This window comes from Chiloscyllium plagiosum, unplaced genomic scaffold (assembly GCF_037043375.1).
Source record: "Chiloscyllium plagiosum isolate Xiang-an unplaced genomic scaffold, Cpla_swu_hap1 HiC_scaffold_20, whole genome shotgun sequence".
In the NCBI taxonomy this organism is placed as follows: domain Eukaryota; kingdom Metazoa; phylum Chordata; class Chondrichthyes; order Orectolobiformes; family Hemiscylliidae; genus Chiloscyllium; species Chiloscyllium plagiosum.
The window spans coordinates 45,333,578-45,348,779 of NW_028270158.1; the positions used below are offsets into that span (position 1 = coordinate 45,333,578).

The 15,202-nt window shown below is 40.5% G+C and overlaps 1 protein-coding gene across 1 annotated transcript in view; it reads right to left on the minus strand.

Annotated features, from left to right (window-relative positions):
- The window catches only part of tecpr1a (tectonin beta-propeller repeat containing 1a), a 73,297-nt gene that overhangs the window by 21,995 nt on the left and 36,100 nt on the right, over positions 1–15,202 (minus strand). Inside the window, exons 13-18 of the mRNA XM_043711360.2 lie at positions 14,240–14,389; positions 10,788–10,945; positions 9,011–9,138; positions 7,704–7,806; positions 4,739–4,832; positions 3,179–3,258 (exon numbers count right to left, since the gene is read on the minus strand). Of these exons, the coding sequence (XP_043567295.2) occupies positions 3,179–3,258; positions 4,739–4,832; positions 7,704–7,806; positions 9,011–9,138; positions 10,788–10,945; positions 14,240–14,389 (713 nt within the window). The remainder of the gene's footprint in view (positions 1–3,178; positions 3,259–4,738; positions 4,833–7,703; positions 7,807–9,010; positions 9,139–10,787; positions 10,946–14,239; positions 14,390–15,202) is intronic.

The following is a 15,202-nucleotide window of genomic DNA, read 5'->3' on the forward strand; positions in this document are numbered from 1 at the left end:
GTTAAAAAGGTAGGGTAAATTGGCATTCATTTTAAGAGGATTTGATTTCAGGAGTAAGAACGTCTTGCTCCAAATATACAGGGCCTTGGTGAGATAACATTTGGAGTACTGCATGAAATTTTGATCTCTCTACCTAAGAATGGTTCATCTTGTCATGTGGGAGTGTAGCAGAGGATTACTAGGCTGATAGCAAGGATGACAGAATTGTCCTATGAGGAGAAATTAGTTCAACTGGACCTGTATTTATTCAAGTTTAAAAGGGTGGAAGGGGACCTGATTAAAATATATAAAATTCTAACAGGGCTGGAACAGACTAGTTGCAGGGAGGATGTTTTCCCTTGTTATTCTAGAGCTGGGGTACACAGCCTCAGGATATGGGGGTAGACGATTTAGAATTGAATTGAGGAAAAGTTGTTTCAGTCAAAGGGTAGTAAAATGCAGAATACCCCATCACAGAAGGCTGTAGAGGCCAAGTCACTGAATATATTCAAGAAAAATATTGATAACATCTAAGAAAGAATATGGCCTGAAGATAGAAGATCATACCATAATCATATTGAATAGTGTAGCATGTTCGAAGGGCCAAATGGTCTACTCCTGCTTCTAGAATCTATGTTTCTAAGGCTATGTCTCTTATCCTTGACTCTCTCACCAATTGAACAATGTAACAATTCCTTTCAAATTCTATAAATTTCACAATTGAATCCTTTATCTTTTAGGGAATATAAGCAAGGCTTATTTAACTCCTCAGGCTCTGGTAATACTCTTGTGACTTGACATTACAACCCTTCCAAGGTTAGTGCATACATACAATGCTCAGAACTATACATAGTGCTCTAGTTTGAAGTCTGTTTGGGGGTTTGAAAGGGGGTGGAGTGATCGTCTTATGCTCTAGCTACTGTGACATGTCATGGTAACTCACTCTAAACTTTAGGCATTTTCACTTGGGGTTGCCTGTCCACCAAGTGCAAGCAACAGAGATAAAAGCAAATTACTGCGGATGCTGGAATCTGAAACCAAAAGAGAAAATGCTAGAAAATCTCAGCAGGTCTGGCAGCATCTGTAAGGAGAGAAAAAAGCTGACGTTTCGAGTCTAACTGACCCTTTGTCAAAGCGAAAAAAAAGGGGAGAAATAGGAGGTATTTATACGAGGCTGAGAGAGTCATGGCTCCAGAAGCAAAGGTAGCAATAAAGAGGTGATAATGACAGTGCGTAGAGAGATTATAGGGAGATTAGGAGCTGTGAATGACCAGGGCTGAAGCCAGTGCTGTGTAAAAAAATATGTGGGGGATTGGAGGGGGGGGGGGGGGGGGGGCGGCGGGAGGGGTGAAGCAGAGGCAAAATGGAAAACAGGGGAGAAGGGTAGCAAAGGGAGAAGAGGAGAGACAGACAGACAAACAGACAATCAAGAAATAAGAGGTACAGAACAGTGAAAAAAATATATTAAAAAATACATAAAATAAATGAAATAAAAATGATCTGAAATTGTTGAATTCAATGTTGAGACCGGCAGGTAGTAACGGGCCTAGTCGGAAGATGAGATGCTGTTCCTCCAGTTTGCGTTGAGCTTCACTGGAACATTGCAGCAGGCCAAGGACAGACATGTGGGCATGGGAGCAGGATTGTGTGTTGAAGTAGCAAGCCACAGGAAGGTCCGGGACCTGACTGCGTACAGACCGAAGGTGCTCAGGAAAGCGATCACCCAGTTGGCGTTTTGTCTCTCCGATATAGAGGAGACCACATTGGGAGCAACGAATGCAATAGACCAAATTTTAACCCTAGTACGAATCCTCTTGCAAGGATGCCTGCCTTGAAGAAGTTTTCCTCCTCTCTCTACAAGAATCTCAGGGAGTCCCTCTCCCACTGCAACTCCCAGGTCATTTCCTCTGCCCTGCCTCCCTGACCTATCACCTTCATCCCCTCCCCCACTCACCCATTGTACTCTATGCTACTTTCTCCCCAACCCCACCCTCCTCTAGCTTATCTCTCCACGCTTCAGGCTCACTGCCTTTATTCCTGATGAAGGGCTTTTGCCCAAAACGTCGATTTCGAAGCTCCTTGGATGCTGCCTGAACTGCTGTGCTCTTCCAGCACCACTAATCCAAATTGAAAGAGGTACAAGTGAAATGCTGGTTAATCTGAAATGAGTGTCTGGGGCCTTGGATGGTGAGCATGGAAGAGGTGAAGGGGCAGGTGTTGCACCTTCTGCGATTGCATGGGAAGGTGCCGTGTGTGATGGGAGAGGTGATGGATGTGATGGGAAGGTGCCGTGTGTGATGGGAGAGGTGTTAGGTGTGATGGGAGGGTGCTGTGTGTGATGGGAGAGGTGTTAGGTGTGATGGGAAGGTGCCGTGTGTGATGGAGAGGTGTTAGGTGTGATGGGAAGGTGCCGTATGAGATGGGAGAGGTATTAGGTGTGAGGGGAGAGTGCCATGTGTGATGGGAGAGGTGTTAGGTGTGATGGAGGAGTGGACTAGGTTGTCCCAGATGGAACGATCTCTGCGGAATGCAGACAGGGGGAGGGAAGGGAAGATGTGTTTAGTGGTGGCGTCATGTTGGAGTTGGCAAAAATGGCGGAGGACTATTCTTTGCATGTCAAGGCTGGTGGGGTGAAAGGTGAGAACAAGAGGGACCCTATCCTTGTTCTGGGAGGGGAGGGAGGGGGTGAGGGTCGTGGCGCAGGAGATGGACTGCACGCTGTCGAGAACCCTGTCAACAACTGTAAGTGGGAAGCCACAGTTGAAGAAGAAGGAGCACATATTAAGAGCACCACTTTGGAAAGTGGCTTCATCGGAACAAATGTGGCCGAGGCGAAGGAGCTGAGAGAAAGGGATAGAGTCCTTACAGGACGTGGGGTGAGAAGAGCTGTAGTCCAGATAGCTGTGGGAGTCAGTGGGCTTGTAATGGATATTAGTGGACACACTATTGCTGGAAGTGTAGACAGAAAGGTCAAGGAAAGGAAGGCAAGTGTTGGAGATGGACCAGGTGAAAATGATGGAGGGATAGAAACTGGAAGCGAAGTTTATGAATTTTCAGCATTTTCTCAAGCAACAGAGAGTTACATTCAGACAGGAGACTCACCCCACCGTACTTCAACAGCAGACACTGCGAAAGTTAAGAAATCACCAAAACCATAAGTAAGATGCAATTGTAATCATTACTGCTTTTAAGTACTTACGCAGGAAAGTCAGCTGCATATTGCCATCCTTCCCGATCAGTCCCTCCTGGAGCATTGAAATCAATATACCAATCAGAAACCTGCCAGTGAAGAAACAAATGTATTTTTTCTACACGATTTCAAAGAAAAAGGTATCCACACAGCGTATGTGTGTCTGGAGCTTCTCTCAACGGATGAGATTTAATCTTTTAGCAGGTAACATGAAAAAAATGAATTCAAACTTAAAATCTAACAGCATGGGAGGTTTCTCCATATTCTTCTTCTGCTGTGCTGGTTTCTGCTGCCACCATCTGATAGCTGTCAGCAATTACAGAATTAACTCAGTTATGCAAGAGGCCAGAACTGCAGCAGTACGGAAATCATGAAGGGCGATAGAACTGGAAGAGGTTATAGAGATAGGGAAATCATTGCAGGCAAAATCCCGACAGAACATTTTTTGTTGAATCATGGTTTTGAAATTCCTGCTAAATTACTCTAAACTGTGTGAAATAAAAGGTAAAATACTGCAGATGCTGGAAATCTGAAACAAGCCCAGAGAATGCTGGAGAAACTGAGTAGGTCTGGCAGCATCTGTGGAGAGCAAAATAGAGTTAGCATTTTGAGTTAAGTATGACTCTTCTTCAGGACTGGAGTTAACTCTGTATCTCTCTCCACAGATGCTGTCAGTCCTGCTTAATTGCTTCGAAAGAGCATGTGCTCATTGCAAAGCCAAATGTTTCACATAACTGGACTTTATGTCAAATGGGATAAATTATCAACATTCATTATTAGCAGGATTTAAAAATTGTGCTTTATTACATACTTTGTAAATTGGTTTATTCAAATTTATAGAAGAAGCGACAGGCTATTAACCGCTGTCCTCTCAACGCTAGTGGTTGAGTATGGTTGAAACAGCTGGCCCAGTAGATGTGAGTGGGAATCAATATTTAGCGAATGACAACATCTCACAGCTAAGATGAACAGTTGAAAGTGAAGGAAGAAAAATAAAACGCCTGATGGCAGAATTTTATAGTGGTCCGTGTCTTCTAATCACTGCTTAAAAATTCACAATGATTTAAAGGTTTTCGACAACAAAAAAAATCTGCACATTCCTGAAAATAAACACAAGTGATACAAAGTGCTTACAGTTATTGTGAATGAAGCATGTTAATTAACCTGAGTACAGATTATAAAGGTACGTGTTACAAACATAGATTAGGTATGTGGAAAGTGTAGAATAAGTGGCCTTCTTAGTTGGAAGTAAAGTTTTTATGACTTCTATTTCAAAGAACAGCAAGAAAGTTATTCTGAGTTCTGACCAATCTTCATCTGTCAAACAACATTACTAATACAAATAATCAATATGTCAAAACTATTTATGAGCTGTTAATGTGAACCAACTGACAGCCATGTTTCTTACATTAGCAGTAACTGCATTGGCTGTAATGTATGTTGGAACCTCCTGAAGTCAAGAAAGGAAAGTATATGAATGACAGTCTTTCTTCCTCCCCTCCGTATAAGACGTAAAACAACAGGAAAAGTGTAGAATAGGTTTTAAGATATGAAGAGAAATCTACATACCCAAGTCCACTGTGAAGGAGGTTTGGTGTGTGCTTTGGTACATTCTTGCAGACCTGATGCATCGCTCCACATGTACCTATCGGTTGGCAGTCCCCTGTGAGAGAGAAGTCTTAGTACCACTGATAGTAGTGCACATCCTTCTGTCACAGCAACTTAATTAAGACATTAACGATTATACAGAATTATAAATGAGGCTGAATTTTCAATCTCCACTGAATCCTGAATAGGAGTCAAAAAAGAGCTAAGGAGAGTGCCCCACTGGTTTTCATTATAGTTCTTAGGTTCCAAACGACCTCAGGATATTTTTGGAGGTGACAGGATCAGGGAGCAGCAAGCCAACTAAGTGACTTTTAGTGGGCTAAATTGGTTACGTGCAATTAAAGGAGGCCTGCTGGGATTTTCCACTTGGTGTCTAGGTTCCAACAGCAGTAGAACCAGTTTAGGTCTCTGGAGGTGGGCTCCAGGCAGCAGGCTTGTTGGGTGGGGACAATGCTCCAGGTAGACCATGAGACCTTCCTGCATACAGATGTAGACATAGGAAAGTCTGTACAATAGCTCCTCACTTTCTTTAAATTTTTAAGTTTAAATGTGAAGTTACAGAGAGGCCTATTGCTTCTCTCAAGATGGAAAGCCCCTCACTCACCATTCCTTTCAAGAGCCTGCTGCCATCCTTAATTGTAAGTGAGCCTGTCATGATGTGAAAATCAGAATAAGTGGTTGTTTTCCTGCCACCTGACAATAATCTTCTGTATTATGTTCCAGCTGTTTATGGAGCACACAAGCCTCCACTCACCTTATTAGGATATCCTTCCATTCCTTTGTCCCTTGTGTTCCTTTTACTCAAGCTAAATGCAGACATACTATTCAAGTCAAATATTCCCTGTTGTAGTGACTTCCAAATTCTCACCATACCCTAGATGAACAAGTTTCACCTGAATTCCTTAAAAGGTTTGTTTAGATTACCTCATATTTATATTTTGTTCTTCTGGTCTCCCCGATACATTAAAATATCCTCTCAATGGTTACGCTGTCAAAATCTTTCATAATATTCAAGTACTCTATCAGGTCAACCCTCGGTCTACATTTTACTAGAGCCTGTTCAATCTTTCCAGATTACTTTGTTTACTGTTCAACATATTTTCAGCTCAAAAACACACATTGTAATACAGTTCTGGTAATTTATACACACTGTCCCACTGCTACCATTTTGATTAGAGCAGAGACATGTTTCTAGTGGCCTGACCAACATTCAAACCATAACTAAAACTAGTTATCTAGTCGTTATTGCATTTTTGCTTATGAGTCTTAGCTGTGCACAAATTGGCTGCAACATTTCCTATACTACAATAATACTATTAATTACTGAATTAGCTGCAATGCATTTTGGGAATGCTTGATATGGTGAAAAGATTTTCCAAATCCATAAGACCACAAGATATAGCAGCAAAATTAAGCCATTTGGCATAAATCCTACTGTGCATCATATTTCTGAAGCCTTTCCCCACTAAGGAAATTGTCCACACCTCTATCCTTCCTATCAAAGTGCATATTGTATTCTATCTGTCACTTCTGTGCCCACTCTCCTAGCTTGTCCAAGTACTTCTGCAGCCTCCCATCTCCTCAACATAACCTGTTCCTCCACTTATCTTTGTCTCATCGACAAACTCAGCAACACTGCCCTCAGTTTCTTTGTCCAGATTATTAATGTATGGCGTGAATGGTTGTGGTCCAAACAACGGAGCCTGTGGAACTCCACTTATCACCAGCTGCCATCCTGAAAAAGACCCCATTATCCCCACTCCCTGCCTTCTGACAGTCAGCTAATCTTTTATCCATGTCAGTGCCTTTTCTCTAACACCATGAGCTCTTACCTTATTTAGCAGTTTCCTGTCTGGTACTTGTCAGATTCAATGTAATGGCATTACAATTGAGTAAAGGTAAATACAAATACATGAGTGAGGAGCTGGCCAGAGTTGATTGGAAGGTGAACACAACAGGGAAGATGGTGAAGAAGCAAATTGCAGGAAGTTATGGACGTAATTCGGGAGGCACAGCAAAAATTCCTCTCAAGAAAGAAGAAACATACTAAGGGCAGATGAGGCAACAATCACTGACAAGGGAAGTCAGGCACAGCATACAAGCAAAAGAAAAAGAATACAGTGTGGTAAAGATTACTGTGAAGCCAGATGATTGAGAAGCCTTTAAAAACCAGCAGAGGACAATTAAAAAAGCAATAAAGGGGCAGATGAAGAAATTCGGGAAGAAGATAAAATAAGAGGGTAAGCTAGTTAATAATATAAATGAAGATTGCAAGAGTATTTTTAGATATATGACATCGGATCGCTGGAAAATGAGACTGGAGAAGTAGTAATGGGGAACAAAGAACTAGGCAAGAAACTGAGTCAGTCCTTTGCATCAGCCTTCACAGTGGGAGACACTAGTAGCATACCAGAACTTCAAGAGTCAGAGGCAGAGGTGAAGGCATTGGGGTTTGAAAGGTGGATAGATCAATCACCTGGACATGGTTTTGAAGGAGATAGCTGAGATTGTGGAGGATTGTGGAGGAATCCAAGGAATCTTTCAGGAATCCGTGGACTCAGGGAGGGTCCCAGAGGACTGGAAAATGGCTAATGTCACACCTCTGTTAAAGAAGAGAGGGAAACTATAGGCTGATTAGCCTGACTTTCGTCATTGGTAAGATTTGAAGTCCATTATTACGGATGAAACTGCGGAATTCTTGGAAGTCCATGATAAAATGGGCTGAGTCAGCATAACAACGTTCATAGGGAGGTCATGCCAGACAAATCTGTCTGAATTCTTTGAGGAGGTAACAAGCAAGTTAGATAAAGGAGAGTCAGTTGGTAATAAAGCTTAAGTTTTAAATAAATCTTTGTTAAGAGTCAACATTCTAACAGGAATTCAGTACAAAAGCTTTCTGCTGACACATTTGAAATTCATTTCATACCGACTACTGTATCCAGTAACAGGATTCCAACGCTGGTTTTCGTAGACGTAAACACACATCACATCTGCTTGTGTATAAATATTATCTGTACTGCTAGCCAGACCTGAAAACAAAATGGCGTATCAAAAAAGTAGTTTTGCAACAAAAAAATCAGTTTGTTACACTTTCACATTCATCGACTTTCAGACACTTGGCATAAATGAACATTAGAGAAACAAAACAGCGATATTCAACAGTTAGATCATTTGCATGGTGTCAAGTATAAATTTTCAACAATTGATAAATGAAAAGATCTTTCTTTTTTGCCCAGCGGTGGGTCAATTTTCAATTACGATAACGCAACATGCACTAATACAAAATCCTTAAGATATCACAAAGTCTTTCACAGCAGCAATTATTAAAAATGTTTTGACACACAGAGGAGGAAATATTATGTTAGCTGATTTAAAAGTAAAACTGAGATCAGTTTTAAGCAGCGTTTTAAAAAAGGACAAAAAAAGGAGTGATGGAAAGTTTTGAAGCTCATCTCCCCAGCTCTACCGCTCTCTTGAGAACTCTGCATTCCTTTAAATGTGTTATTTTGCACACCTATCACCTTCTTTCCCACATTACTGCCTTCATCTGGGCAGGATTGAAGCTCTTTCAATTATTACAAATTCCAGAATCTTTGGATAAGGCACAAGTGAACCACTGATGAAGAATGAACTGTGGGGTGGCACGGTGGTTCAGTGGTTAGCACTGCTGCCTTACAGCACCAGGTGTTCGATTCCTGCCTCAGGTGACTGTCTGTGTTTGCACATTCTCCCCGCGTGTATGCGCGGGTTTCCTCCCGGTGCTCCGAATTCCTCCCACAATCCAAAGATGTGCAGGTTGGTGAATTGGTCATGCTAAATTGCCAATAGTGTTAGGTGCATTAGTCAGAGGTAGGGGAATGGGTCTGGGTAGGTTACTCTTTGGAGGGTCGGTGTGGACTTGTTGGGCTGAAGGGCCTGTTTCCATACTGTAGGGAATCTGATGAAGAGCTCACAGTATCTCCAGAATAAAAGGAGAATTTCTGCTTAATTTCCTGATGCAAGCTATATTAAATGGGAAGATGCAAAGCAGAAATTTATAGAGGATACATACTGTGATCCATGACACCACTTAGTTGACAACTACAGAAATACTTGGGCAGGCAACCTGGAAGTATATTCATAAGATAATTCAACACAGAAGTAATGAGCTCATTGACCATAGCTCTGGGGTAGTGAGGATTGTTTATAAAATAAAATTAACAAAACGAAAGGAAAAGAATTAAGATAAATCACCTTGAAAAAAGCCACCTCCATATCCACCAGTGTAAACCCAGGCTGTGTGATCATATCCAATGCCCCATACAATTCCTTGGCTGTTGGATTCAATGATACGGAGATGTCCTCCAATCTGACGCCAATACCTATGGAAGACAATTTTAGAATTGCAGTTTGGCAGGAGGCCATTTGACTCATTGTGCCTGCATCAACTCTCTGATGAAACTATCCAATTATTCCCATTCCTCCACTCTTAATATGCACATATTTAATTTTTAAAGCGATTACTCAATTTTCTTATGAAAATAAGCACAGACTTTACTTCATGTGCTCTCAGGCAGTGTTTTAGTATAAAACAATACACAATTTTATTTTATTCATCCATGAGATGTAGGCATCCCTGGATGGCAAGCATTTATTGCTTGCCCCTAGCTGCCTTTGAGAAGGTGGTGATGAGCTATCTTCCTGAACCGCTGTAGTCCACATGTTGACCCACAATGTTCTTAAGGAGGGAATTCCAGAACTTTGACCCAGTGACAAGAGAACAAATGGAGATATATTTCCAAGTCAGGATGGTGAGCGTCTTGGAGGGGAATTTACAGCTGGTGGTGTTCCCAGGTATCTAATACCCTTGTCCTTCTAAGCGGAAGTGTTTATGGGTTTAGGTGCAATCTCAAGATCTTTGGTGTATTTCTTCAGTGCATCTTGAATATATTACACACTAAGCATCAGTGGTGGAAGGAGTGAATGCTTGTGGATGTGGTGCCAATCAAGCAGATTGCTTTGTCCTGAATAACATCAAGTTTCTTGAGTGTTGTACCAGCTGCAGCCATCCAGGCAAGTGGGGAGTCAGGGTTGAGTTCCCTGCCACTGTATTTGTAGCCTCTGGCCTATTCTTGTAGACACTGTGTTTATGTGGTGAATCCAGTTAAGTTTCTGGTCAATGGTAACCTCCAAGATATTGATAGTGAGGGATTCAGTGATGGTAACACCATTGAATATCAGTGGGCAATTGTTAGATTGTCTCTTATTGGAAAAGGTCATTGCCTGGCAATTGTGTGATGCAAATGTTACTTGCCACTTGTCAGCCCAAGCCTGGATATTATCCAGATCTTGCTGCATTTGAACATTCTCACTTCGGAGTCTGAGAGATGGAATCCAAAGATGTTGCCTTTATGTACAGGAGAATGCTTTTAATGAAAGCTTAACTTCTGTCGGTTTTGGAAACATCTGTAGACTTCTGAAAAGTTTAGCAGATGGTGAATTGCAAGTGGAAATATTTCAAGGTGTGGGCTTTTCAAATTTCACTCTGCAGGATTTAAACATACACACTGATATCAGCACTATGCACTAAAGTCTCTCTCCTTCTATCCATGTGGAAAGGAACTCAGATCAATGTCTAATGAACCATTACTGTCCATTCTGCGCCTTCAAAATATTACTGATGTCGCTGAGAAGGATTCACGGTAGATCCGTAGTTTCCGTTGGAAGGTGGTCGTGTTGGATAGGCTTCTTGAACTGCTGGTTTGGTTTTATATTAGGCCACTTCAGAAGGCAATGAAAGGTAATCCATGACAGTGTGGTATTGAAATTACATTAAGGCAGGTTAAGTGAGGCAAGTTTCCTTCCTGGAGGACATTACCAAACCAAATTATGTTTTTAATAACAATCCAACAGCTTTGTACTCTTTTTTTCTGCATTCTGTTTAGTTACAAGCTATACTAGCTTTATTATTGTAAAAGATGCTGCATTATTGTTTAGACCTGGGCATTCCAACAAAGGCAAGAGGACTTACAATTGATCACTTGGCAAAGGATGTTGTGCTGCTTCCAAATTCGGGGTTGGCTCACTGACGAAGATATCTCCTTTACATGTGACAGACCAAAGGGCCTGGTTAGACGGGGGTCCATGGAGATCTCTACTGTCACAGCATGCTAAACTCAGGACAGCGAGCTGTAGCAAAACACATGATACTATAGTACAAAATATATATATAAGACAAGTGATTTTTTTTGAATAAAATTGCGTCTTGTAGATGGCTACTAACAGCATGCATTTTTCCACCTGACCATCGCAAATAACAATTTGCATCTATATATTGTCCTTGGAATGTAATTTCTTTGGAGTGCTATCAAACAAACTCAATTCTGAACCACAAATGGAAACAATAGGATGGGTGACCATAAGTACCAAAGAGGTGGTGTTTAAGGAGTGCCTTAAAAGAAGGAGAGAGAGGCCAAGGTGTTTATGGAGGGAATTTCAGAGTTTAGGGTCCAGGTAGATATGCACATGGCTGCCAATCAGGGGAAATTAAGACTTGGATGCAAAAGAAGCCAGACTTGGAGATAACCAGAGATCTTGAAAGATTTTGGGCTGACTATGCCAATCAAAAACTACTTAATTTGGTGGATTAAGAAATTTTAAAAAATGCTCAGTTAGTATAACACTACAGTGCCTTTTATAAATTTCACTGGTTTTAAATTTCAAGCACGAGGTTCGTTTTCATACTTCATTGTTTTGTGAATAAGGTGATATAAAAAAAGGAGAGAATCTATTGTGCGCCTGATGCTGATATAATATTATCAGCAACTACAGAATTGCTGAGTTGTGACAGCACAAAATGAAGTCATTTAGCTTATTGTATCAGCACTGGCTTTCTTAAATAAATAACTTACTTAGGTAATTTTCCTGCCCTTTTCCCTGTAACCCTGGACATTCTCCCTTTTCAAATTACAGTCTAACTCCCTTTTGAATGATTCAATCGATACTGACTCAACCACTCTTTTTACAATGCATTCCGGTAACCATTAAGTGCAAGAAAAAGCTTTTCTACATGTCCTTTTTGTTTCTTTAGCAATTCTGTGCGCTCTCATTCTCAGTCCTATGTTGAGCTGGAACAGTTTCATCATATCCACTCTGTGCAGAACTCTCAAGATTTTTAAAATCTTACCAAATCTGATCTCAGTCCTACGTCCAATGAAAACAGTCCTAACTTCTCCAAACAAGCTTCATAACTGAAATTCATCACTCCAAACACTATTCTTGTGAATCTCTTCTTTGCTCTCAATGTCTTTGCATCCTTCATAAAGTGTGATACCCAAATTTGAAAAGAATGTCTATGGATATCAGATGTTCCTTGTGAATCTAGCACACCCCTTTTCATAGCCAAATAGAATACCAACACATATTGTCAATCTCAGTGTTTTCAGGAGAGGATGAGCAAAAAATTAAGTTGTGGAAAGGGGTTATCAAATCAAATTACTTATTTCAGATATAGCTTTTCTTGTACAATTATTCTTTCTAGAATTGATATACCTCCCTTTATAGCGAAGCATTTGCTCCTAGACTTTTCTGAGTCTAGTGAAGAAGCACGATGCAGGGCCATGTCCTACAAAGTCTGTGACAAAACAAGTTATGTGCTAAGCCTCAAAGCTGCCTTTGTCTGGTCATTTGATTGAACATGACCACTGCACAATGATTTGGTTCTCACTTATACTATACAGTTCTGTTCTGCAGAGATATTGGAAAAAAAAAGGCAAATAAGAAGTTATATCACAGACAAGTTCCCTGGCTCGCATCTAAAATTCATATCACATCACAGACTCCCAGGATGGTTCAGTGAATATGTAGATGACGATGAGCAAGAATTTCCCAGCTTCAATTCTTCGTTTACATTTAGTTGGCTACAATTCTCCTTCATAGGCAATGGGATCTTAGAATACCACATTCGCTGGCCAAAAGAAAAAATAAAAATCCAGCAGAGCTTTTGTTACAGATCACTTTTCAGTGAACTATGCAGGATGTTCAAACATAGACAGCCTGAACCAGCTCTGACAGGCACAAAATATAGGCTGACACTCCTGGTACTAAAGCAGAGGGAACACGGCTTTGTTGGAACTGCTGTTTTCTGGTTGAGAAAAGCAGGAGAGTTCATCCAGAAGATTTGTCCAATATTTATATCAGATTGAAACACATTAACTTGTCACTTATCCAATTGCTTAGGGACTTTGCTATTTATAAATTGGCTGCTGTACCATTCATCATAATGTGGATTAAACTTCAAAATTACTACATTGACTAAGAAATAATTTTGGACATCCTGAGATTGTGAAAGGCACCATTTAAATTGCTGAACAAAGGTGGAAATGCTTATCTCTGACATCTGTATGTTCTTCATCTATTCCTTCAGTCCTGAAGAAGTAGTGTATTCAACTCGAAATATTAACTTTGTATCTTTCTTCACAAATACTGCCAGACCTGCTGAATCTTTTCAGCACATTCCGTTTTTATTTCAGATTTCCAATATTTGCAGTATTTTGCTTTTACAATCCTAATAGCTTTCCTTTCTTAAGAACTAACACAGAATCTTTATATTCTTGTTTTAATGTTGCATTACTCCCTTCCACTTATAAAGTATCTGTGAGAATAGCATTGCAGCCACTGAAGAATTTGGAAATGAATAATATTCCCAGCTATGGACATTAGCTTTGACGACATGAAACAAAAGTAGAAACTTCTGAAGAAAATCAGCATGTCTGGCAGTATCTATGGCCAGAGAAACAGAGTTAAAGGTTTGAGTCCGACATGAGTTCTTCAGAACCTACTTTGAGGGCTTGTTGGACTCGTACCCCTGAAGTCAAGGCATCAATAGGTACATGCTAAAACAAAACCAGAAATTGCTAGAGAAACTCAGCAGATCTGACAGCATCTACATAGAGAATGCAGACTCAATGCTTCATATCCAGTGACCCTTCTTCAGAACAGAAAATGTACAGAGCTGACTGATACCAGCCATGCTGGCAGTGACATACAATTCTGATCCCAGTTATTGCAAGGTATTGCAAAGTATTTGCAGGCTATTTGGTATGGTCCACTTGTGGCTGTTTCAATGCACCCTATTAGTACTTCACTAATTCTTTTTACCTCATTTTCTGGTTTTCCCTTCAATGGAACTATGCTATTTTGCTTCAACTGCTCCTTGTGATAACAAGTTCTACATTCTAACCACTTTCTGTATTAAGTAATTTCACCTGAATCCAATGTCCTTGTTCACATATCAAATGGCTTTTATCTTTCCCAATTTAACAGCAAGCTGTTTTTCAACTGTTGAATTCAGACAGCAGGAATCTGTCAACATGCGATTGCACCATCACAAAGGCTTATATAGGTAGTGATTCTGTGCCAGAAAACACACTGACCTCCAGGAAATGGTTAGGATACTGAATGATTTCTCCTTCGATCACTTACCCAGTCATACATTTCTTGCTCTGTAGTTGTTGCCAACCTGATTGGCCATCTCTGCTTTGTCCGCTCAGGAGTATAAATAGCAAATGAGTGTTTTGTTTCATTAGCAATCGGAACCAAAATTGTAATTTCATTTGAAAACATGTGAAGGTACTGTAAAATTAAAAAAAATACATCTGACATATGAAAGAATAGTAAAATGTTAGATATCTACAAAGAACACTCAAAGAGTGATTATTTCAGAAAAATCAACAGTGTTCATAAAAAAGGCATCTTTTATCTTTGTGCTTCATGTACTCTTATTCTCCATGAACATATGTTTGTTAAATAACTTAGGGCTCAATACCTCAGGCTAGGTTGGTGCAACATCCAATGAGCCACCAATTTGAGACTTTATCACTGTGAAATACTGCTGGGAGAACACAACTGTAGGCGGATTACCGCCTGTCCACTCACAGGGAGAACTTTTTAATTGGCTTTGTAACTTCTCTTGAGTATTAAGGCACACTTTTCTATAATCACAAGTCGCCCAGGGCACTTGAGAGCTAACTCTCCAAGCTAGGCTCTACTGAGCCAGGTGATGCAAGATATACTGGTGCGATTTGACCAAAAAACTGCTATGCATTCCTAACAATGAGATGATTGAAACTGAACTCTCTTCCACAAACAACACTTCTTGCTAGATCAGCTTTTAATTTTAGTTCTAAGATAGATACATTTTTTTCTTAAGCAAAATATTTTAGGGATATGAGCCAAAAGGCAGATCTATGGAGTTAGGCCACAAATCAGCCATGATCTCATTGAATGCTAGACCAGGATCAAAGGGCTGAATAGCCTACTCTTGCTGCTATGTAATTGACAACTTTCAAATCTTGTGGGAAATGGGAGGGGCAGGATGAACATCCGTACTCCAAACTATCCTTCCATTATGTTCTTTCATTTGTTACTCTCTTGAACACCAGCAAA